Raw genomic sequence first — 24,821 nt, 5'->3', positions numbered from 1 at the left:
AAACTGACTACATCCATCAAGTGTTGGAAATAATTAACATATCCTTATTTTCACCTATTCAGAACAAGAATATAAGGAATGTAGAATAAAATAAGCAATCGAATTGGATAGCTAATTATGATTTTTAAAAGTGCATTGGTTTCATACTTTTATTCAAGTAGCATAATGCAGTACTCTGCGAAGAAAAGAAGAGATTTAGGCAGACGACGCAAAGGACGGAGAAGGTGTTAATATCACTAATGGTCGACGCTCGGTAATCAAGTTCGGAAAGGGTAAAGGCGAACAAAATTTTGAAGTATCAAAAATGGTATGAGTGAATGTGTTTGCACTTCAATTTCGTGTATATCTTTGTATGCAATTTTAGTGTTATTTCTAAAGAATTATGTTTATCTTGTGTAGAAGAAGGATGGTGTAGTTCACCCGTTCTTCGAAGCTGGTATGTTACTTAGTATTTGCATTTGCATCAGAAGTCGGCTCCATCGCAGAAATACCATGCCGACTACACGTGTTGCAAGTTCAGATTTACTACTTGTAGCTAGTGCAAGTATCAAGTTGATCTGTATTCACAATGAAGTAACTTGGTAATATTATTGAAAAGTAAATCTAAACTCTCTTCCGTGCACTATTTAAACTAGCGTAATTTAATTCCTTTACTCCCATACGCGTAATCTGTATGAAGTTTTAGTGCAATGTAGTTTTATGAGGTGATGTCAAGTTGAAAGTTATTTGACATCACTGTTAAGTAAATAAAAGTCGCTTTGTTACCCCCTTTGTAAGTTCGTACATACTCCATGAATAATCCCTAAAAGTATGAGCGTCCTGTTCCTTCGGGAACTGATGCAGCTTCATGTATACTATATCCCAGTGGTATATTCATTGAGTTATTTTGTTGGCGCATACCTAGAAAATTGAGTGCAGATTGATTATATGCGTGCAGTCTGATCATTCAAGAGGAAAATAACGCACAAACCTGTGTTAGGTAATCACTTCATGGAAGAATTATACCCATTCTCACTGTGCAGAGTTCCTTGTTGGGGAGTTAGCTTCTTTGAAAACTTCGAAGGATCTGATAGATATAACGGTGACAATTATGATAATAAATGGTAGGACCTATGTTTTTACAGTGGTAGAACTGACATTGAATATAGCCTTCATTGCAATTTACAGATTGATGCAGTACTTTGGGCCGTCGTATAGGGCTGCTCAAGCTCTATAACAAGATAACACGGGACAGAGAAAGAATCTTGGTGGTGAAAAGGGACATAAATCTGTCGGATGTTAATATGGAATCTCTGCAAACTTATTTTAGTGAAACGAGGGAGGAAAAAATGGTGCAGAGTAAGAATAATTCGTCAAATTTAAAAAAAAAAAATCGTTTTTCTTGTTTTAAATGATTTCTTAAGACGCTTTGGACAATTAGCGTCTGGCACCCCTGGCATATTCTCAAATAATTGGGCAAATTTTTACTTTGACTCCAACTGTGTGTTAAATTTGGAAATTACCTGCTATTGTATTATATTCAATTACTTCCTTACGAAATTCACTCGTAGAGCCTTAGAAATTATTTCTTTGGATAGGAGTTGCATTAATGGGTGCATATTGACTGTGCGAGGACTTCCCGTTACGTATATAAATACGCATCATCCGGAGGTCGGCCAATCCAGGAGTTCCGTGTGTGACAATCTGACACTAGAAAACTAAATATTTTAAAAATCAAGAACTATTACGCTAATTTTTGTTGTTATTACAATGGCAAAATATTTGTATTCTACTGTCTTATATAAATAAATGTCTAGAAAACTCTCATATTTATTTATTTTAAAGGGCTCTCATTAGGCTTAAACTATGACAAGACTAGGGAGTGGGTTGAGGTATACCTTCACAGTTTCTAAACTTCAGCACGTACAGGAGATAATAATAATGAGCGCTACGCACCGGCTACACTGGAACAAGTGAAGAAGAAGAAGAAGAAGAAAAAGCATATCCCCGCGTAGATTCGTTGGTTGGGTTGAGTTTTGGTCCTTTCAGCGCCGAGGCTATGGCTATATGAGATGTAATTTTCCAGTTTAAAGTAGAATCCGAACCTCCCTAACGGGATCAAATTTTTAAAGTCTGTCCACCGAAAATCGAACCCGTTGAAACGGATGCGCGCTAGTCACTGGGCCAATGGGGAGTACACCCCGAGTTAGGATTGAATCCGATCCTACAAGTTTGTACACGCCACCATGGTTTTATTTTGTCATTATCATCTCTGGATTTGACTTCCAAACATAGAATTGTTTCCAAAGAATTAAATTTCAGCTTTGGAACATGCTAAATTAGATGAATGTAGTTTATAGTTGGTTCACTGACCTGCAGTACTACGATTAGAGTTTCATTACCACACAGTATACTTACTTGTTGTATTTTCAATCATGACTTCCCTCGAATTAAGTTTAGCGTAGTTAGTATTGCCACACCTCATTTAAGGCTCTTTTGTAATGTATGAAAAATATACTTTGAGCGCAAGTGGCATGTCAGAGAAGGCTTCATAAATTTACAGTTCATTTAAGCGTTTGAACAGTATCCAGTTGTAATTTATTAATTGAATTAGCTTTGAACTTTTTTTTTAGTGATATTTTCTCTGTGCAATTTTCAGATTGCATTATATAAGGAATCAAGCCGCCTTTTCCGTGAAAAGTCAAGAGTGCTTATATTGGAACTTTAATTGATAAGTGCAGATTTCTTGTGCAATAAAACTATTGTTGCGCAGGTCTTGCATAGTTGGCATTTCTAATCCTGACCTGTCCCTTCACTCCAGTTCCTAGTTACCTTTTCGTATGTGAACCCATGTCCAAAGAACTTGCCACTTCACTCCTGCAGTGGTGTCTTGATAATCATACCAAGCTATGTTAGGACAAATTGCGTAAATCTCTCAACCGACATTCACTTAAAGGTTATTAAACCATTTCAGACGCCGTTGGCGTCTTCATCAGTAATCAATGCCTCATCACATACCGGACTCTAAAAAGATCCTCCAGTAAGTGGCTTCAATGCAGAAAGTGATCAAGTTTTTCTATATATATATTAATGCAAGGAGGAAACAACCGATTTATATATATATAATTACAACTATTAAAGGTATTCTCAATATATGGACACTAGATTATCCAAGCACAGCAGCTTAGGCTGCGGTACAAGCCATGTGGTCTGAATGGAGAGCATCGATGCAGGAGTGTTTGGCTGTTCTGGGAAGCGGACTGGATGGCGTAGTGGTTAACGCATCGGCACGGTATGCCGGAGATCCCAGGTTCGAGTCCCGGTCCAGCCAAATCATTTTTTCACTCTTTGTAAGTTTTTATCTGTATACTTTTTACATTTGTGGCCCAATGATTCACTTCTCATTAATTCCTTCAAGACATTATTTTTTATGTAAAAGGTTCAGTATGTTACGAGGTTTCGGTTACTGACCAAGACACCAGCGAGTGTTGAAATGGTACAATAAGAAATCTTTAAGTGAATGCAAGGTAAAAATTTCTTTTTATTTCAGTGTGTATCGTATAGCATCTTTAAGTAAACAAATGGAATAAGATTATGTCTTGCATACTGATAATTGTTTATAATTACTGCCTGCTAATAGTAATAGCTGTTTAGTCATATTGGCTACAATAACAACAGGCTTTATTTTCAGAATTGCGTACGATAGTAGACAGTCTACAATAGTAGATTTACTGTAGACACATGGATCTTGAATTGCCAAATTAAACATACATGGTTTTTGTAATTTATCTCCTATAGATGACTTCTATAGATGGATTCCGGCCCAGCGTTGTTTTCCTATCTTGAATTGATTTTGATTGGCTTAGAGTCTAACAGCACCGAGGCTTATGAAATGAAGGCTTACAGCTTAATGTGGAATTGAATTCTGGTGCTAACCAGGTTGTCACGAAGGAGCTCTGATAACGAAAGAAAGAAACGAAAAAGAAGGACCGAACCAGGTAGAGTACCCATAAATGTGACATCAACGTTAGACTCTACTAATAGTTTAACCTGGACGTGTTTAAATAGAGCTCTCAGTTATTATACTTTTTGGCAGCTGTTAATTTCCTTATTATAAATGCCTTGTAAGTTGTATTTGTAGTTTAATTACAACATTTTTGTATTTCAGCTTCCTGACAGAAGCCGGTTACTGAATCCATGGTGTTATATTTACAAGATTCACCATTTCACTGAAGTACTTCCTACTAGAAGCACCTCTGCTTTATTGCTAAACACAAAGTATGATGTAAGTTAATCGCAATCCTAAATGTTTTAGTAGCTTTAAAGGTTCATAAAACTTATAATATATAATTAGAGTTGCACAAAAGACGATTACGTACATGCGTTAAAAATTAGTATAATTAGATCACCATCTTAGGCATAAAGTTAGTATCATGCATCATGTCTAATGCTTCGAGATTTTTCAGATGAAAAAACCGGAACATCCTAACTAACTCTATGTCCTATGGAACCTGGAGGTTCAATGCTGCGTTCACAAAAGCTCTCCATTGACTTCTGTTCGTAGCCAACTGGGTTCAGCTTCTACTTTGTACTCCTATTTCTGCAAAATCCGTCTTAATATTGTCCCCCCACCTTCGCCTAGGTCTTCCTAAAGGACGTTTTCTGATTAAATTTCCAGTCAAAACTTTCAAAGCATCTTACTTTCTTCCATTGTGGTTGTATGATCTGCTCACCTGAGCCTCTTACAACAGTGTTTAGTAAACTGTATAAATTTTGCAGTTCCTCATTATGAAGTTTCCGCCATTCCCATTTCTCGTTCCTCTTAGGTCCGAATATTTGTCCCAGGATTTTATTCTAAAATATTTTCAGTCTGCGTTCTTCCCTTAAAGTAAGTAAACATATTTCGCAACCATACAGTACAACAGATATGATTATCATTTTACATGCTTTAAGCTTCAAATTCTTCGACAGAATTCGCAGAGCCAAAAGCTTTTGAAACGAATAATAACACGAATTCCCTGCTTTCAGTCGACATTTAATTTCTTCGTGGGTAATGATTTTGGTCTGTTAATATTGATCCTAATCATTTGAAAGTATCTACTTTATCGAAAGTATTATTTGATACTTCGACGCATCAATTATTTGCAGTACTACGATCCCGACGAACTTCCATATATTTAGATTTTTCTGTATTTTCCGGGACATCCTATGAAAATTTATCGTATAACCAAAGTTATATGCTTGCTTTTTGCTATAATACCAGAATTAATTAAATATGTGATAGGTCAACACTCACCAAAAGTGACTAATAAAATTGACATTTTTAAAATATCACACGAATGATGTTAACTTATGTTTTGGAGGAAAACTGGAAGTGGAACATTTTAGAATTTGAACTGTTTCAAAAGGGGAAATAATTATGTAAATCCGGTACTGTCTGGGCTAAAGTGGCACATCTGGAACCCTAATAATGTCCCACAGAGAACAGTGTCAGAATAGTGAATTTCAGTTTATTCATCTCCTTACAGATGAAGCACAATTTATTCTTTCCTTTTGACACTTTCAAGTGTCTTTGTCAGTCGATATAAAAAGATAAGGAGAAGAATTAATAAGTGGTGAACTTTTGGATAGACTTGCGAAAAGTTCGTAATCTAGCACAATAACTGAAGGCTATAGGAAATATTTTTCTTAGACAGCTAGTGAAACACTTGTGATTCTTTATATACAAAGGGTGAAAAACTGCAAAATTGGTTCGAAATTCGAACCCGAAACTCCGGCTTAGCATGTCGATGCGTTAACCAGTTATGCTACCCGGTTCAATTCCTAAATAGCCATACATTTTACTACTATTGAATGTGGTACTTAACTATTCAAACCACAAGGACTGTATTACAGTTCCTGTTATACTTAAACAACATAGTGTGTACACTCAGATATAATATTTAGGCTTGTATTTGTAAGAAGCGTCCTTATGGGGAAATAAACATGGAACCATACGCACAGGAAATACGCGGGTTAGTTATTTGGTTACGAAAGAGCAAAAAAATTTCTTTAAAAAAAATGCTAACACAAAACAATCAATTGAAGCTTATATTATTATTATTATTATTATCAAATATATTACAGTTGTTCAGTTATAATGAGCATAAACTGCCTAATTATTAATAGAGCGAATGGAATACATATCAATAAAATTAGTACTAAGCTTTCTGTATTAGTAAAGAAAAAACATCCAATATTTTGGAAATTTTATCGACTTTCTATTGCCAAAGACCATAAAGGCTTTGAATGTAATCTTTTTTTTTTAGGAATAAGAAAGGTTAGTACTGATTTTATATACTACTTAATTTTATTATTATATTTGTGACATATTACTTAGTTTTACTTTATAATGTTTTTACTAGTATTGACGAAGACTTTAGGATACAGTAAAGAATCCGAATACATTTTATTACCAATTATATACCAGAGTTCTGTTATATTAGATTGTATTCGCAGAATACACTTGGAATGGTATTATTTATATTGTTCATGTTGTGATTCATTCTGGTAATGCGTATCTTGGTCCAATCTCCTATTCAGTTTGTAGTTTCACGATTATATGCATTTCATAAAAAGCAAATACAATGCAGCCCACTTATAACGAACTCGCATATAGCGAATTATTGGATATTACGAACATACATAAAATCCCCGTCACACCGCCTATTTAAAACATGGGAGAAATGACCATATATTATCTAATATTTTCCGTAAGACTGCTTATAACGAAATTTTCAGAACGGGATCTTGTTTTCTTTTCTTCTGCTCGTGGATAACGCAAATACCGCAAAACTGGTTTTCATAGTTGTTGTCGCTGTGCAAGCCAGGCATGACTCACTCCTCTCCCTCCCACTCGGATGACAGCAGAAATCGCCTCGAGTGCAGATATTTAAGGCAACGCGCGTCCAACAGAGTTCAAGGTCGAAATTAAAAATATATATGTTTTCACTGAAGCTCATTGTGTGAAACAGCACACGAGTTCCAATGAAGCGATTCAAAGTTTGGAAAACTTGCAACGCTATCTTTTCGAATACAGCAACGCGGTGCCAGACAATGCATTTCAGGTAGTGGAAGCGGTGGTGCTACGAACAGCGGCAGCAGACACATTCAGAAGGAAATTAGAGACCTCTTCAAGCGTGCTTAAACAGGAAGGAAGAAATGCAATATGTACGATAGGCTAGATAAGAACACAATTAACAGAATTATCTTCAGATGTAATGCTATACTGCTGTATATTCTTTTTTAAACGTATCTGCTTATTATCTAACCCTTTGTTTTATTACATAATTCGCAAATATACATGTTTTTATTTATTTATTTATTTTTTATATTTATAAGAAGTTCGTATATAAAGAACTCATTGTGTTGCGTTGTGTTCCAATGTGCCAGTTTTCAGTTCTTGGTGTATCATTTTTCGTTTCTAAAAGACCTCTTAAATTTCCTTGTATCCTTTAAAGCTAACTCTATATCATGCTCCTGTTCTACATCCACTAATACATTAATGTAATATAAACTCAAAATAAGTACTGTATTCCTTTAACTGACTTTACTTCGGCATTGAGTTATAACCCTTTGTTTTAAACTTTTGGTCAATTTTTGGCAGGCTATAGCTCCGAAATCCCAAGCTGTACGCCCGGAGATTCATTTCTCAAAATTTGTTGGTTTTGTTATGTAGATTCTGCACTTCGGTGTATTTCCTAACTACAACGCCATGTTTCGTTCATATTAAACGTCCCGATCTTTATATATGACAAAATAATGTAACACAATTTTGTCTTGAGACCCCTTGTGGTAAAGTTGTTACCGTTTTGGTCTCTAGTGATAAGATATCCTGCACAAGATACCACAGTAATCCACATTTCTACTCATATCCAGACTGAAAAGGAAAGTGAAGCACCAAGTAAAAGAACATTTTTCCTACAGCTTCTCTAAGAACTGGTGGAGACCACTCATTAATAGTCCTGTTACCTTTATTATCATTGATATCTTCTTTTATATAATTCTCAGGTTAGGTCGTATGGAACACCTGCAAGACGACCGAATTTCTTCTCACAATTTGTGGAAAACATTAGGCAAGAAATAGCGAAAAATAAAGAAATGAAGGAGAATCTGAAGAAGTTTCGCGAGGAAGCAGAAAAATTGGAGCAGTCAGAAGCACTCAAAAAAGCGAGGTATGTTTATTTTGCTTCTAAATGTGTACTTAATGTACGTAATATAAGTATGTACTTGTAATTAAGAATCACTTAGAACGAAAACGACTTCTAAATACTCTGTAGTGATATTTGTACAGTCGGAAGTGTAATTCTTATAACTGTGGAAGAGACTTTAACGAGAAAGGCATAGACTTCCCCAGTTTGATGCAAGTTCATTCACAGGATGCAGTGCTTTTAAGGATGGAAAATTTGGATGTTGAACAAGACTGGACTTTTGCACATGCATAACAAATAAAACAAATATCTACAAAGAATTTTAAGTTTGCCATTTTATTCCTCCGTTGTCAGATATTTGTGTTTTGTTTTCGATGTTTCGAGGTACACTCACGTCCCATTGCCATACGAAATGGATTGCTTATTTACATAGTCGTCCTTATCCTATATTGTTGGGAGAGGTGAGATAGCTCAGTGGAAGAGCACTCACTTCAGGTACTTAAAGTTCCTGGTTCGATCCCAGGTCGTGCCAAGTAAACTTTGTGGTGGACTAATACCGTGTACATAAGTTTTCTCAATGTTCTCCGTTGGGGTCCCTGGTTCGATCCCAGCTCGCGCCGTGTGGATTTTGTGGTGGACAAACACCGTGCCCGTGGGTTTTTTCCGTTTTCTCCCACTTTCTTCATTCCACCATTTCATTCATCTCTCATCATCACCGTATCCTTTAGCCAAACCGGCATAACCGTGGGACGTAAAACTTAAAGATTTAATTTCATTTTCAATGTTCTCCCGTTTCCTCCCACGTCAGCCATTCCACCATTCGTTATCATCATCATTACGGTTTCCCTTAGCCGTGGAGCATAGTAATATAATGTGTTTGAGACTGGTCAGCTTCGCTGCAGTTGTTACTGATCAGGTAAGGCTGCACACGCACATCAAAACTTGTTTCTTATTGACTTTCCATGCTAAACTTCAAACTCCTATAACTTCTTGCCCCGTTTGCAGTTCTATCTGAAATTTTATTATTAGCCGTAGTTCAGCAGCCTCGAAATTGCTTGCCTTCTAGTTTGCTTAAATTCCCAGCGGACATCGGCTGGCTAGTTCCTAGTAAAAGAGAAATTTTTGGAAACACTTGTTTACGAGTGTTAGCTCAAAAAATTCAGTAAAAAATTATTTACTGAGTTTCACATCTACGACTCAAGCAAATCCTAGTATAACGGCATTTCATAAATAAAGAAACGGCAATTTCAGTATTACAGAAATCGCCTACTCCCCCTCTGTAAAAAATTTTTGAAAATACTGATGAAACATTATGCTCTTATTTTTGATTCTTCTTATTTCTCACCTCAACCATAGGTTGGTGGGCAACATGGATATTTTAAAACTTTTGTCTCTCTTGGGAGAGCTGTTCTATACTCTGAAAAGGTCTCTTCCAGACATTCTATCCTTAGTCTTTCTCTTCCCGGTTTTCTGTCTTCCTTTTCCTCTATCAATACGGTGATCCAATCGGAGTGCTGAATAAGGTGGCGAAGCATTCTGTTTCTTCTTTTTCCTATTATTGTCATGATCTGTCATCCTTCATTAGCGTCTTTTAGTACGTCTTCGTTCCTTTTCTTTTCGGTTCATGATATGCGCAGCATTCTGCACCAACACCACATTCCAAATGCTTCCAGCTTGAATATTTCAACTTTTCTCAATGTCCACGTCTCTGATCCGTAAAGCGCCGCGCTTCATATCTAACCTACCCCTCTTTTCCCCTCTCTGTTACCTTGTTAACCACCAGTAGATTTCCCGATGAAAACCACTGGAGGCAAACTTCATCCGAAGATTTTTTTTTTTTTTTTTTACCGTGTTACTTGCTCGCACAAAGAAACTAATTGGGGCAAAGAGAGAGAGGTAAAGTTTGGGAGAAAAGACGTAGAAGGCGAGTGTAATACTGATAATTAGTTCTTTAGTCACTCAACCTTAAATTATATATGTACGTATATATCTGGAACACAATACTTGCGATATCTCTAACATTTACGCACCTACTTCTCTCAGAATATAACTGACGATTAGTCACTAAACAGTAATATATATTATTTTTTTTAAAAAAAAGTACGAAAACTGATATTATTAATGAAGTTACTATTTACATTTACGTAAGATAACTTTAAAAATTAACGAATAGAATGAAATAAAGAAATAGCACAAACTTACCATATATATATAGATATATTTCAATAAAATGAATATTCTGCAACGTTTACAAATACGGCAGATGTCTGCACATAGAAACCTTTAAATACTTCTCAAATTTTATGTACTGTCTCAGGTTATTTAGTTAAAAGAGTTTTCTATTTTTTTTCTTTTTTTTTTTTTTTCGAAGATCCGTAGGAACGATGACTTTAGCACAATGGATTTTTTTTTTACACTAATCGCTTTTAGAATGTCTCACTCGTTTTGATGATGCACTGTTTATAAATGTAGTCATATCATCACACAAATGGTGGACGCATCTGATAAGTTTTGAAAAATATGCAGTTACAGATTCCGGTATTTCACACTATTTATAACGTCTGTAGTTTACTTTTAGAAAATACTCAATTTCATATGAGTTACAACGTGCTATTCACTTAATTACTGAGTATTTATCACACGTAGTTTCATATTAAACCTGACATTCAACTTCACAATAATACAACAAAATACTAAGAATAACTGTAAAGGATAATATCTAATAAAAGAGCTACTCAACTCCATTGTAATATGATATAACGAATTTACGATGGATTCCAAAGAAAATCTTTTATTTAAGAAATAATTCAGCTACTGAGAATAACATATAATTAATACTAATTGAAACTGTTAACAACTTAATTCGCACTATAACTGTGGAAGGAATATCATACGGTTATCAAAATTGTTATTAAGGATAATTATCCGGTCAGACCTTTAAACTTCTTAATACTTCCTAATCTGTGTGTCTGTACTAGCGTCTTCCGTCTTCGGAACCATACTCAACACCATCCTACATGTCAATAATTTCATGAATATATCACCACTTTTTACCACTATTTGAATATGATTTTTTTTTTTTTTTTCAAGTTGGAAATAACTCACAAGTAAAGGCTACGGTTTTTTTTTTTTTTAGTTTTTTGCACTGTTGCCAACGATAATTATAATCAAATTTTCCGCTTCCAATATCAGTAGTATGCAATATGTAGCATTTCACCGGTCGTTCAGGTCTCCTACGTAATATTAAGTGCAGTTATCGTATTTGTACTTCTTTTTTCAAACAATACAGACTACAGAAGAAAAATGCAGTAAGAAATTCTTTCAACTAAGCATGACGAAAATATTACTTCAACACTAGCAGCAAATTAAACCGAATATATATATATATATATATATATATATATATATATATATATATATATATATATGTATGTATGTATGTATGTATGTATATACACATAAATATTCGTATAGGCCCTTCTTACTATATGCATGTATGCGTCATATTTCAACGATATATATATGCATATCATCATCGTTACTATTTGTTTTAAGCACTATATCATGATAAGGTCGGAGCTTTAGGAACCCCTCAGATTAAGTACTCTTTAACGCATATACTTCAGATAGAAGCAAAACAAAATAAACGCATTGAAATTTCTTTTATGCCATAAGAAGTAATGGGATTTTCGAGAGCATTAGTAGCATGAGATTGCCGGACAGACGAGAGAGCAGAGTATATACAACGAGAGCTACATTAGGTGGACGAATTTAGTTGAATCTTAGCAAAATACGGTTTGCCCAGTTAACGGGGCGAGCTTAGGTAGTTTTGCATTACATGGTTAGTGGGTTGGCTTTAAAGCTTACTCGTAATTCATTGTTAGGGATGTGTTGCCCAACAAAATAAAGATATCTACATAAGCCATCTTTATAACAGCATAAACGCACAACAACAATTCTTCAGAATATTTACGCACTTTGTGACGCTTATTACACCTATGAAATATCAGGTAATATTTCTCAAAATTCGTATTAGAATAAATTATTCATTGACACAAGCCAATTTATCACTTGCTAGCACGTTCAAAGTTTACCAAGCTGAGCCACAATATACGGTGACAAACTTCAATCATAGAAATACAGCCACTTCTCTCGTTAGTTCGATGGCCTGCATAGAATTTTTTTTTTTTTTTTTTAATAAATCACTTACGCTTCTTGAGAATCGGTTGGATGGTGAAATCGGTAGATCTAGGTCAAGCTTCACGAGTCGGCGCGAATACTATAATCCCCCAAGTGCATTAGTGGTGTGAGAAAAGTATATCTAGAAGAATCATTATCTTAATCTTCAATCCTAATATACAAAGTGATAAAGGGCTAAAGTATAATGAGAAAGTAAAGTGTGATTTTATTAAAGGAAATAATTATACATATGCAGTGTTGAGTGTTGTGAATATTTTTCTAATCCGTTATTTTTTTCTTTAAATAGTATTTTAATAAATAAGCATATTATCGTTTAATCCAGTGTGTTTTTGTTGTGTGTATGAATAGTGTTTGTGTGCGTTGTGGTCTGAGTGACCGTCTGATCTTCCGTGAGGTTTTCGAGACGAGACATCCGAACCTCTCGGTGCCTAATACTCATCTCATTATTGAAACCGGCAGACAATCTTAAGGTAATTTTGTAACCCCTTTTAGGAGATGTCCTTCAACGCCTTGCCCAGGTATCCGGAACATATTCATTGGCAGGACCATGGAGGAGAGACCCCGGAAAAAAAGTTGTATAAATAAGTGGTACCCGAACAGCGACCCGACACTTAGGCGATTATAGAAAGTGCCGCCCGAACAGAGACAACGAATCGATTATAACACTTATTTCAGTATTTGATATTAAGAGTTTTTATGTACCAAATTTCACACCTTCAATTTTTTTAGCGAATTCTCACATTCAGCAATTTCTGAATAAAGTTGGTGATGATGGTAAGCTCCGACGCTATGTAAGACGTGGACATACAGTTTTATTTGGATGCAAACCACTGTAATGCGTTGAAATTTGAAGGTCTCGCGTCGAGAATCGAATCCAGGACTTCATGCTCCAAAGGCTTTCGCGCCTGCCACTGGACCAGCATGAATGGCGAATCGTAGTACTATTCTATAATTTATTGATGTTTATCCGTGACATTTTTCATTATGATATTTTCAAGGTTTGTGTTCATAATTCTCTTCTCTGTATCTGTGTAAAGATAATTTCTTATGTCCCCAATTTTAAAATATGTTTAAAATAGAGTTCTTATATTTTCTCACTTGAAATAAGTAAAGTCTAGAGAATATAACTCATATTTGAATATAAGAGGATAGCTGTTAAAAGATAGCGAAATGTAGTTATAAACCTTTCGCAAAAAGTGACACATTGCACTTGTGGGGGAAAAAAAGTTGTACAAAGATTTCGTTGTGGATTGTGTAAGGGTAAATACCACTTGATAAGTTATTAATTGTAAACCATACGTTGATCAGTTCAGAATTGTTTGGTGTGAGCTTGTGTAAAATACCAAAAAGAAGTGTAATAATTCATATATTATCTAAAACGACATACCGTCGAACAAATAAAAGTAAACTATTTAAGGAATGAAAATAAATGAAATAACCTATTTTAACATTCAAAAGAATCATGTTCCCTAAAGAATATAGAGAACACAAACAAATGTCCAGAAAATAATATTAAAATTAAAAAAAAAAAAAAAAAAAAAAAACGTGATTACAAGTGAGTCTTATGCTTTGAAAATCAAAAATAAATATATATATCTAGAACAATAAATCAAAAGAAACATAACTAAACAAATATATGGATCGTCAAGGCACAGTATTGCAAATCTTCTGAGTAATCTAAATTATATACAAGTTAAATTTTCCAGTTAAATTTAGTGAGTTCCAGAGTCGAGATGGATAGAGTTGCAAGTTAAATTTATGTACAAGGAAACAGTCAAGAATGGAAATTACGGAAATAATCTCGCATTTCTTTAAAAAACTGAGCAACGGTCGCCAGGTCCAAAGTGTAATGTCTGAAGAAGTAAAGAATCGGAATTCATCAAGACAGCTCTGAAACGTAACCACAAAATCAGTTATTTGTACCGTATAGTAGAATTGATACTCGCCATATTGTCGCGAAGGCAAGAAATGCAACTTAGCCTGATGCATACTCGATCGAAAAATATCATATACTTTATAATTAGGTTCTTGAGTTTTTCGTGCGAAGAAGATTCTATTCCCGAAAATAGGACATATCCGGGTTGTGTCAAACTATATGTAAGAGGTCTCTTTGCATGCCTAGTTCTATAAGTTCTTGTTAATTAAAATTCTTTCTAAAGAACCACTTATCGTGACTCTTGAATAGGAAATTCTCTCGTATCTGCTCCCCTTTAGCATCACGATAAGTTGAATTATATTGAAAAAATAATTCTCCATAGTCAACTTAAAGGTACTTGAAAGAATTATGAACCAAGCTTAACCTTCCACTTTATTTAAAGACCGGGAAGTGTACTCCATGATTTGGTGACATTTTCGACATGATGCGCGCGCACACACACACACACCAAAATAATAATAATAATAATAATAATAAATAAAGAGAAGGGAATAAAAACTCAACAAAACCAAGAAGGCGGCGTCATGGAGGTCACCAACTTTCAAAATATACGAGGGTAGAACGAAAAAATCAAAATATTCAATTGCCCCAAGAGTACTACAGATATTCGAAGCCGAACACCATGTATTGTTGTAAAAATTAAGCTTAAAGGAATTTTGAACGGGTTAGAAAATTAAAGAGTTACTCGTTACGAACTTTAAGAAATATTGGGAGCGATCCACAATTGCCATAAGCAAGAATGAAAATCAAGCCGAAGTGGCTATACCAATTGATGGTTTAAAATATAAAGAAACAAGACTTGTTTGAATTGTGTAAAAATCGGTAGTAGCTTTTGGTTGTAAAGTGAAAGAACAGTAGGAATTGCAACTATCGTAAGACTATGGCTTTATCTCACCACAAAGTCCATCACGAACCGAACAATATCTTTAGTCTGGGAAGATACGTTAATACAGCACCTTTTTCCACGATGTGCACAGTACGAAATCTTTTTCGAAATTTCTATAAAGATTTCTAGAAATTTCTACATAGGTCTAGCATGACTTGTGAAACACACGAGGAAAGAACAGACTATTAGAGAGCACAAATCAAATCAATGACCATAGAATACAGTGAAGAACTTGAGTAAACTTAGTTTTTATTGAAGAAATTAAGGAAAATAGAGGTATTTGTTGTATCCGGGAGAAAGCTGCTGGCCTAAGTTTTATTTCTATAATTTACAATTAATCGAACTCTTTCGTGATTTTGAAAACAACTGAATTTCTGTAGTACAGTAAGCTTAATTAACAGAAAGCAAAGTGGTAACTGCTGATTATCGTTGGTGTGACATCATGGAATCGCTGTAGCTCCAAGGAACGATGAACTCTAGGATAAATGACCAAAAGATTCGTTGTTGAAAACAACTGGGCTCTTGAAGATAGCAAAGACGAATTGATGAATAAAAATTCTTCATCTCTTAATTCGGGACCTCAAAGGCTATTCGTACAACAAAAGGTAAAAGACTCTGACCCAGTGGCTATACCTGATTATACAGAAACCCCACGATTGAGTGACATACATTGAGTGAAAAAGGTCTGTGGAATGAACATTCTGTCTCATGAACTTAACTCCATAAACTGTCATATTCGAGATTTTGTCTGAATTGTATCTTGTAAGAACCTGGAATCGTGGTCATCTTTGAGAGAGAATGATCACTCAACGTTACTCTGGATTCTCGTATGTTGATGATTAGTTACCCTATTGCAGGAAAAATGGTCGTTCATTGTTTTTAATAATTCTTTATTATAAGTGTACATACAAAATAAGTAATTGTCTCATTGTCTACTTTCTTATGCCTCAAATTAGCGATGAATAGCTGGTTTATTCAATGTATTTTTGTTCTCAATAGAATTGGAGGTTTTTTATTCCAAACCCGAGCTTTGATTCTCCATCTACACTATAATATTTCATATGCGCACTAAGCTCGTTAAGGTCTACTTGCATGTTAAGTTTGGTCAAGATCGTATGAGTTTCATCGATCGCGTACGATATATATAATATTCTTGTGATTTAATTGATTTTTAAAATTTATTATTATTTATTCATTCATTAGAAAAATCAAATAATTGACAAAAATGTAAAAAAAATGTGTGGAGCACGTTCGGAATGAATATTTATTAATTTCTTCATTAGTTTTAGAGTTTATAGTCATTTCATAAAAATGCAAGTGGGTTTGGTAAGTAAATTACTCAGGTGAACTTTGCATGCAACATTCTGTATTTGTGTGTGTTGCATTTCAGAAACATGAATAGGATCAACACGCTATGAAACAACATAGTTTTCTGTTGCATTCGTTCCATTTAATGATATGAATTCCTTTCTTAAAATAGTCTTTAAAAGTTATTTTTGGTGTTGAGAATGTCTAGTAAAGCAATAAATGTTAATATTTGAAATATTAAAAGTTTTTGTTGAATTTTTACAGGTTAAAGTATCGGACTGTCGAGTCGGAAGCTTCTCGGAGTTCAGAAGTTTTAAAAGAAAAGTTTGGGACGATTAAAGAGAAAATGCAGGAAGCTTTAGAAGAGGCCGGAAAGTCTGACATTGCAAAGAAAGCAGGTAATTGTGTGAAAAAGAAAATATGCTGTTGTGTCGAAGTGCATTTCCTCTTGTATTTTTTTCAGTATCTTTCGGATGGAACTAGAGAGCTTGTGATTTGATCAAAGAAGTAGGTTTCAAACATGGTATAAAAACGCTTTGTGCAGGTAGAGGTATGTAACATTTTACATAAAGCAGTAAACATTACTATCAGTGAGCAGTTCGTTAAAAAGATTGATAATTGAAATTTGAGTGGGGACTGCGTGACAATGATGTAAGCATGCTAGTACGTAAGCTGATGTTTTCTTGAACAAAATGTAGAGTTTCTAAAAGGAACTTGTCCAAGCAGTGTACTAAACTGTGACGTAAAAGGGGAGTAAGTTAGTTTTGAGCATGCATAGTTGGTGTATCATATGGTGCGTTGGTGGACGTATGACGTGTTAGTGGAATTTTTCATTTTGGAAGTTCATTCTACGTTTCCCAGATATGAGGGACAAAAGTATTGAAATTTTCCTCTCAAAAAGATCGGTATTAAGGATATAAGGTTTCAGAAATGATTAGACACAAAAAAATATGATCGTATTACACTAGTAATTATAAATTGTCTTACTTGCAGAAAATTTCTTAACTTAAATACCAATTGTCAAATGTATGTAGTTGTTGCGCCCAAGCCTTCTGCCCACTGTGCCCTGCTAATTGAGTGAGTTTGGCGTCCCTTTGAGCAGCGAGGCTATATGAGATATGGACCTATTGATTACCATGGAATCGGAACCACATGAGCTCCCGCGGGAATCGAACTCAGGACACTGCTAATTAAAAACTCGTAATTGTTTACATTTAACGTCTTTGATTTTGCCCACCGAACACCCCCAAACTCTGTATCATATTTTTAATGCAACTCTTGAAAGACCTCGTTATACACAGCAATCCCGTAGATAGCGACATTATTAGCGTGACGGACTGAGATGGTTGTAGCATATTATTAGTGATTCCGATTATGCTACGTGTCTTTCTACAACCAGCATTTCAAATATTTCAGTAAAGGTTGAATTACATACCAGGTACGCACAGACTGTTCTCTTTTATAATTATTATGATTATTTTAATATAATGTATAAATCATAGCATTACCACTCAGTCAGTTCTTCTAGAAAACATTTCTCAGGCTGAAGAGCAAATGGAGCACTAATGGCAAAGCAATTCTAGGAAGCAGTTTTAATCTCTTTTTAAATGTTAAATATGCATCCATCAGCAAATAAACTCCCTTTTTACCTTCCACGATTTTTCTTTCTGTTGTTTCAGAAACAATTTACTAGTTTCATCCTCTGAGTTGGAATTAAATAGAAAGTCGTATAATCTACCTGATTGACTACTTCTTATTATCATAGGAACTCGTAAGTGTATCTTTTTCGTTGTAATTGTATTATTTATACTCCTGACGGATTACTAACATTAATTGATAAAGTAGTATATTTCATCTTCCGTAGGACAAATTACGGAGGAGCTGGGAAAATCTGCACGGGAAGCAGCTGAATCTATATCCGAGACGAGTCAAAAAATTGGTAAATCTAGTGCATTTCAAACTCTTACACAGACTGCTGAAGCAGTGAAGAAAGAACTAGATGAAAGTGGAATTGGGGCCAGAGTTTACCAACCTCCAAAGAAATTAAGGAAAAGAGTTGAGCTGTCAGCAAGTGGAGAAGGAGTCGAAAGGATAACCCCGAATACGGAAGCAACTGGTGTAGAACTTCATAAAGATTCTAGGTAAGGATAAAGAATGACTGTATTTTATTTTTGATATTTAAAAAAAAAAAAAAAAAAAAAAAAAAGTCTTAGTTTAAATTAACTTTCTAATTTTACGTCCCGTATTTATGCTCTTTGGGATAAAGGAGATGCATGATTAATGAAAATGAAGATTATGAATTTGCGGATTGTGGATTTGGGAGGAAACGGAAGAACTCCGAGAGAATTCATGAACGTAATGTTGTCAACCACAAACTTACATAGCCTAACATCGAACCAAGGACCCCCTTGTACCAGAGGTGAGCACTGTAACACTGAACCAACGCGCCCCCAAATCTTAGTTTAAGAGCACATGCTTTGGAAAGGATTGAAATGGAAAACTTGCGATTTTTAGAAAGTTTTCTCTTTAATATCTTGCGTAAGTTTAGAAGGTTACTAGGTTTGAATTTGGCAAGGGTGAGATTATCCATCGAAATCATTTCAGGAGTCGTATCCTCGTGTCTTCTTAGTGATTCTGCGTTCTGGTAACTAAAAAATATACAGAAAGGAAAAATACTAAAATAAAAAATACAGTTTATTAAAAGTTTATCGATACCTTGCGTAATCTAGTTTCCCTGGTGAAGGTAGCCATGTCTAACGAGTATAGAGGAACAAATCTAGATAAGACATCGCAAGAGAAAGACTTAATTGTACTTTCTGATGATGATGATAAATAAAAATATATTAAGGTGCGAGCGGTCCCGGGTTCTATTCCCGGTGTGGGTGGGCACTCAGTCGAAAAAGTGTTAAAAGCTTTTTCAGGCCATCCATCCTGAATGAGGTTTTCCTGGGTTTTCTTCATTCACACCAGGCAAATTCCGGGGTGGTGCCTAACTTATAGGTCCCAGGCCGCTTCCTTCCTTCCCTTTCCTCGGATAGTGTGCTCGTCGAGGGACGTCATTCCTCAAAACGTGACGGGTTAACATATGCCGAAAGCCCAGGAATCTGAATCCTAATTCCTAAAAGATATTAATCGTGCAAATATCATGTGTAGCCATCATCAGAACTTGAATAAAACTGCAATTTTTGTTAATATTTTGCGTAGTTTTATTAGATGTTACCAATATGTAAAGAAAAGATAATTCACTGAGTACTATTGCTTCCCGTCTTTCTTCCCACTTCCTTTATTCCCTTCTAAAACAAATATCAAAAAACGATCAAACACATCGTTTTAAATAAAAGGTTCAAATATCAAATTCCATATCTTAAACGTTAAGGAATTCCGATGTATGACCATCTCATCATAATATGGACATCTTATGATAATAATTATCATCCCATTCATTCTTTTCATGTAAATGAAATATCAGGAAACACTTTACACATGGCTTACTATTTTACGCTTTAACATGATATGTACAAATGTCAAATTTTATGCCTCTAACCTTAAGAGATTCCGAGTTATTAACTCTTATGATAATAATTAAGGCCCCACCTTTTTTCCTACCTCTTTTCTTCTCTTCAAGTTCAAATATTGCAAAACGCAGAAATAGTTATCAAATTATTTTAAGTGAGGTCTAAATACCAAATTTCATGTCTCTAACCTTAAGAAATTCCGAAATATGGACATCTTATTGTAATAATTATAATCTCCATTCCGGTTATATATATATAATGTCTGAAACACGTATTATTCAGTTTTTTAAAGAAGAAGTCTATCCACCAAATTCCATATCACTAACGTTCACAAATGCGGATATACGAACATTTTAACATAAAAATTCTTCCGTAATGACGTAACAAATCGTTATACAATAATTTAACAATAATTTACAGAGTACTCATTTTGCATTACTGAAGTTTTATTTACTGTTTTAGTGTTAAATAAATGCTTATATACATGTATACTGGATGGACCATTTATCTTGATACGCCTTTGTAACTTAAACTATTGGACAAAAACTGCTAAAATTTTGTACCATGCTAATATCGACAGAGGATCATTGTTTGGTACACTCTATGATACCACAAGGTTAACGATGTTGCCAATCCAACATAAAGTTGTGTTATTTCAAATAGCACTAAGTTTTCGTTTTACGTGGAAATTTGAAATAAGTAATAACCTGACGTAGTTCTATTAAAAAAAAAATACAACTTACATGTATTGACAATATTGTTAACCTTTTGGTATTTTATGTTATAGAGGAATTTTATAACCAACCATTATTCCCAAAGTCCGTTGACCTTTCGTTAATAATCTCCAAAAAACAATAGGATTTTCTCTCACTAGGATTATTCGGGATTAGAAATAAACATCATCAATAAATCGCAACTTTTGAAGAAATTGGGTCAACTGATGAATAGTACCTTTGGTTATCAGCAGGAACGTCAGAGGATAAAGATCAAAGTAATTTTGTTTTGTACGGTATACATTTATTCATTAAGCTACAAAATTTGTACTCTTAGTGGTGTGTCAAGATTAGTGCCCTCAAACGGGTCGGGTTGACCCAAGTCGGGTCGGGTCAGCTCGAGTCGGGTTGTCGGGTCAGGCTACTCGGGTCGGGTCAGCTCACTTTGGTCAACTGAGTTTAGGTTGAGCTTAAACTCGGCTGGAGTCGAAAGCTGCTGTTTTTCACTAGCTGCCTAATTAAAAATAGCAATTTTCAATTGATTTTATAGAAGCCATAAATCTATTTTGAACACTTGCAGCTAGTTTTTTTTTATGATAAATGCTTATTTTTGTACTTATCTGTACTTTAATTTTTAAATGTGGAAGATTGATTTTACCAATCGACTGTAATATTAATATCTACGCCAATATGGACTCTGGATTTAGAAAAACACTAGAAGTTGTTTAAGCAAGGCCAAAAGAAAGATTGGATATGGACGACCAAGCCCAAGCAGGGCCGCGGTAGCTCAGTGGTAGAGAATTCATCTCTGGTGCATGGTGTTCATGGTTCGATCCCAGCTTGTGCTAAGTGGGCTTTGTGGTGGGAAACGCCGTGTAGTGAGTTTTCACGAGGTTCTCCTGTTTCCTCCCACTTTCTTCATTCCACCATTGCATTCATTTCTCATGGTCACCATATCCCTTAGCCTCGGTGCAGAATCGAGGGATCTTAAACTGAATATTTCATTTTATTTCACCAAGCCCAAGAACATCGATACAAAAAAAGATAAAGATTGGATATGCAAGACGAAGTGCATAGTAATCTTGCTCTTGGCCTTGTTTTGGTATCATGAAGTAGCGATAAGTATATTTTCTTGCTTTCCGTATAGTATGAAAGACCATAATCAAAATCACACTTGGTCTTCATTTGTACCGATGAGGCGAGCATTCTTGGCTCTTGTATAGCATGAAAGACCACCAAGACGACGAAATGCAGGACCAAGACTTGACTGTGCAAGACAAAGAATAAGACGCAGTATTGATGACCAAGACCCAGGGTGCAAATTGTTTGAATTTCATTTGTTGGGCTGAAAGTGATGAAATAAAATTAGTACTTTATAATTAATTATCATACTGTATTTTTAAATTTTAAATTACAAAATTCATATTATGTATCTTCTTACGTGCAACTATATATACTGTAAAATACGTTTTAATTACTGAGAAAGAAAAATTAAAGTGGCGTGGGTCCTGGAATCATAAGAACCTATTTTGGAATGAAAGTTGAAGGGTTGGAAAAAAGTCACAGGTGTTCTCCCGTTTCCTCAACCCTTATCATTGTAGTTAAACGATTTCCTTTTGTCTCCGCCAAGATACTCTTGCTACTGCCTTCCGAGAAGACTCCCTGCCATCCGAGCAGGTGAGAACACTGACCTTGAATAAAAATTTCGTCACATAGAACTAAAGCAAGAAAAAAATAAATTTCTCCCACGTCAGACACTGGTATCAGTTATAAAAAGAAATAACCAAACCTCAAAAGTGCCAAATATTCATTAAGATGCATATACAAATCCCCCGCTTGATCTAGCTAGTGGTTAACGTGTAAGACTTCGGTACACGTGGTCCGGGTTTAATTCCCAATGGGAGTGCTTTTTGGCGTTCACCCAGTGTCGTGACCATAGTGCTCTCAAACGGATCGGGTCGGGTTGTCGGGTCAGGTCAATCGGATCACGGGTCGGGTCGGGTCGGTCTTCAACCCGACCCGACCCGTTGAGAGCACTAGTCAAGATACTAAACGAATATAGAAGCCCTTTCTGAGAGCGTTTGTTTCAAATACCAACACTTTAAATGAAATGTCCTGTTTCTCGTTACATGGGATTTGATCACCAAATAGACACTTGAAATGCTGTACTACTTGGTAGCATCTGTGTGATTTATAGTAAATATAATTGAATATTATTCATATTCGTGCATCTATGTGATAGTATGATCTATTTGATGGACGATGAAGATCTGTAGCTGCAAAGAAACTGAAATCACACACTAATTTCCATCATGATTTCACGTCCTATTATTAAAATTGAAACGATACCTTGCCTTCTTTATTGAAAGCCGTCTTTTCTGCAGTACAACCTTTAGATTGGAAATTAAGTTTAATTTACAGTATATTCGTTTGATTTTTGTCCTCGAGTTTTCGTCTCTCTCTCTTCTGTTTATCACAGCTGACAATATGTAAGGTTTATAACGCTTGTTGGATACATTACGAAAATTTCTTCATATTTCTATTGAGTTCATGTAATTATTTTCTGAATTACAATACTTTCAACGTGTGCGGAATTTTGTCATCCGTGTTGAGAGTAGAACTATACTAAAATATGAGAACGATTGTTTGGTAACCAATTTGTAGGATTTGAAAATTATTAATATATCATAGTAAGAAATCAGTTATAAACTAATTGCTTGAAATTCTAATTCTAAACTTGTCTATTTGTTCTTTCTAGGTTTTTCGCAAGTTGGGAAAAATTCAAGGATAACAATCCGTATGTAAATAAAGTTTTAGACTGGAGAATGAAATACCATGAAAGTGACAACCCAATGATACGAGCTTCCCGACTTTTAACTGATAAAGTTTCAGAGATTATGGGCGGACTCTTCCAGAAGACAGAACTGTCTCAAGCTTTAACTGAAATCTGTAAAATGGACCCAACCTTCGATAAGGGTCAGTTTATAAAACAATGCGAAAGAGATATTATACCGAATATTCTGGAGGCAATGGTGAGAGGAGAACTAGAAATCTTAAAGGACTGGTGCCATGAAGCTCCGTACAACGTCCTGTCAGGGCCAATAAAACAAGCAAGATCTATGGGTTATAAATTTGATTCCAAGATACTGGATATTGATAACGTGGACTTAGTTATGGGGAAAGTGTTAGAGCAAGGACCCGTTTTAATTATTAGCTTTACGTCTCAGCAGATAATGTGCGTAAGGGATGTACAAAATAACGTAGTTGAAGGCGATCCAAATAAGGTGCTCCGAGTGTACTATGTATGGGTACTGTGTAGGGATCAAACTGAGCTCGATCCAAAAGCTGCATGGAGACTAATGGATTTGTCAGCTACTAGTACCGAGCAGTTGTTATGAAGACTTAACATAAAATTTCTATATAGAAGTTTTTGTCCGCACAGTAAACTAGTATTGTTATGTTTTTTTGACTGGAAACATCATTTGAGAAATACGACTTAGATATGTTAAAAGTAAAGAAATCATGTGACTTTTGTGGATATGTAATGTACATACTATTTTAAATTATTACATGAAGTTAAAATGTATATTTCAGATTGTTTTGTATTGTCGAGTAAAACATCAGAGCAATATATATAAATTTTCTAACTTTTCTAGTTTTGCATCAAGGTAACGATAAGCAAGCACTGTTCCCAAATTCCACTTGTAGCCTTCATTTAAATTATTTAAGAAGTATTTCGAGTTCATTGTGGTAGATTCAAATGTATATTATAGACTTCAGTGACACTTTCTTATTTCTCTTTATTTTCGTTTGTTTTATTACTAGCTTCGTAAACTTAACGTTTAGAAACAAAAATCAATAATTATTGCAGTAGAACATTTCCCTCATCTCCCTACAAAATTAGGCAAACTCTCTCCACTAATCTAGACTTGCAAGCGGCTTTGGTGCAGTGTTCCAGTGGCAGAGCATTGAAATTTGAACATTATGGTGGTTCGGATTCCACAGTCTCAAATATCCTCAGTGGTGGAAAGAGATGCTAAACTTATATGTATATATATATATATATATATATATATATATATACAAATAACAAAC

General features: G+C 35.0%; 1 protein-coding gene across 1 annotated transcript; it reads left to right on the top strand.

Annotated features, from left to right (window-relative positions):
- The first annotated feature begins 42 nt into the window (after positions 1 to 42).
- LOC145695188 (mitochondrial import inner membrane translocase subunit TIM44) lies at positions 43 to 24,374 on the top strand. Its single transcript, XM_081772157.1, has 6 exons — positions 43 to 307; positions 4,148 to 4,264; positions 8,029 to 8,192; positions 16,763 to 16,896; positions 18,363 to 18,639; positions 23,485 to 24,374. Exons 1-6 carry the CDS (start codon positions 305 to 307, stop codon positions 24,122 to 24,124), a joined length of 1,335 nt encoding a protein of 444 aa, XP_081628283.1. The 5' UTR covers positions 43 to 304; the 3' UTR covers positions 24,125 to 24,374.
- Positions 24,375 to 24,821: the final 447 nt, after the last annotated feature.

This window comes from Thermobia domestica, chromosome 9 (assembly GCF_964235325.1).
Source record: "Thermobia domestica chromosome 9, izTheDome1.hap1.1, whole genome shotgun sequence".
Taxonomy (NCBI): domain Eukaryota; kingdom Metazoa; phylum Arthropoda; class Insecta; order Zygentoma; family Lepismatidae; genus Thermobia; species Thermobia domestica.
The sequence above is the reverse complement of the archived record's forward strand: the minus strand, read 5'-3'. Positions and strand labels throughout refer to the sequence as shown.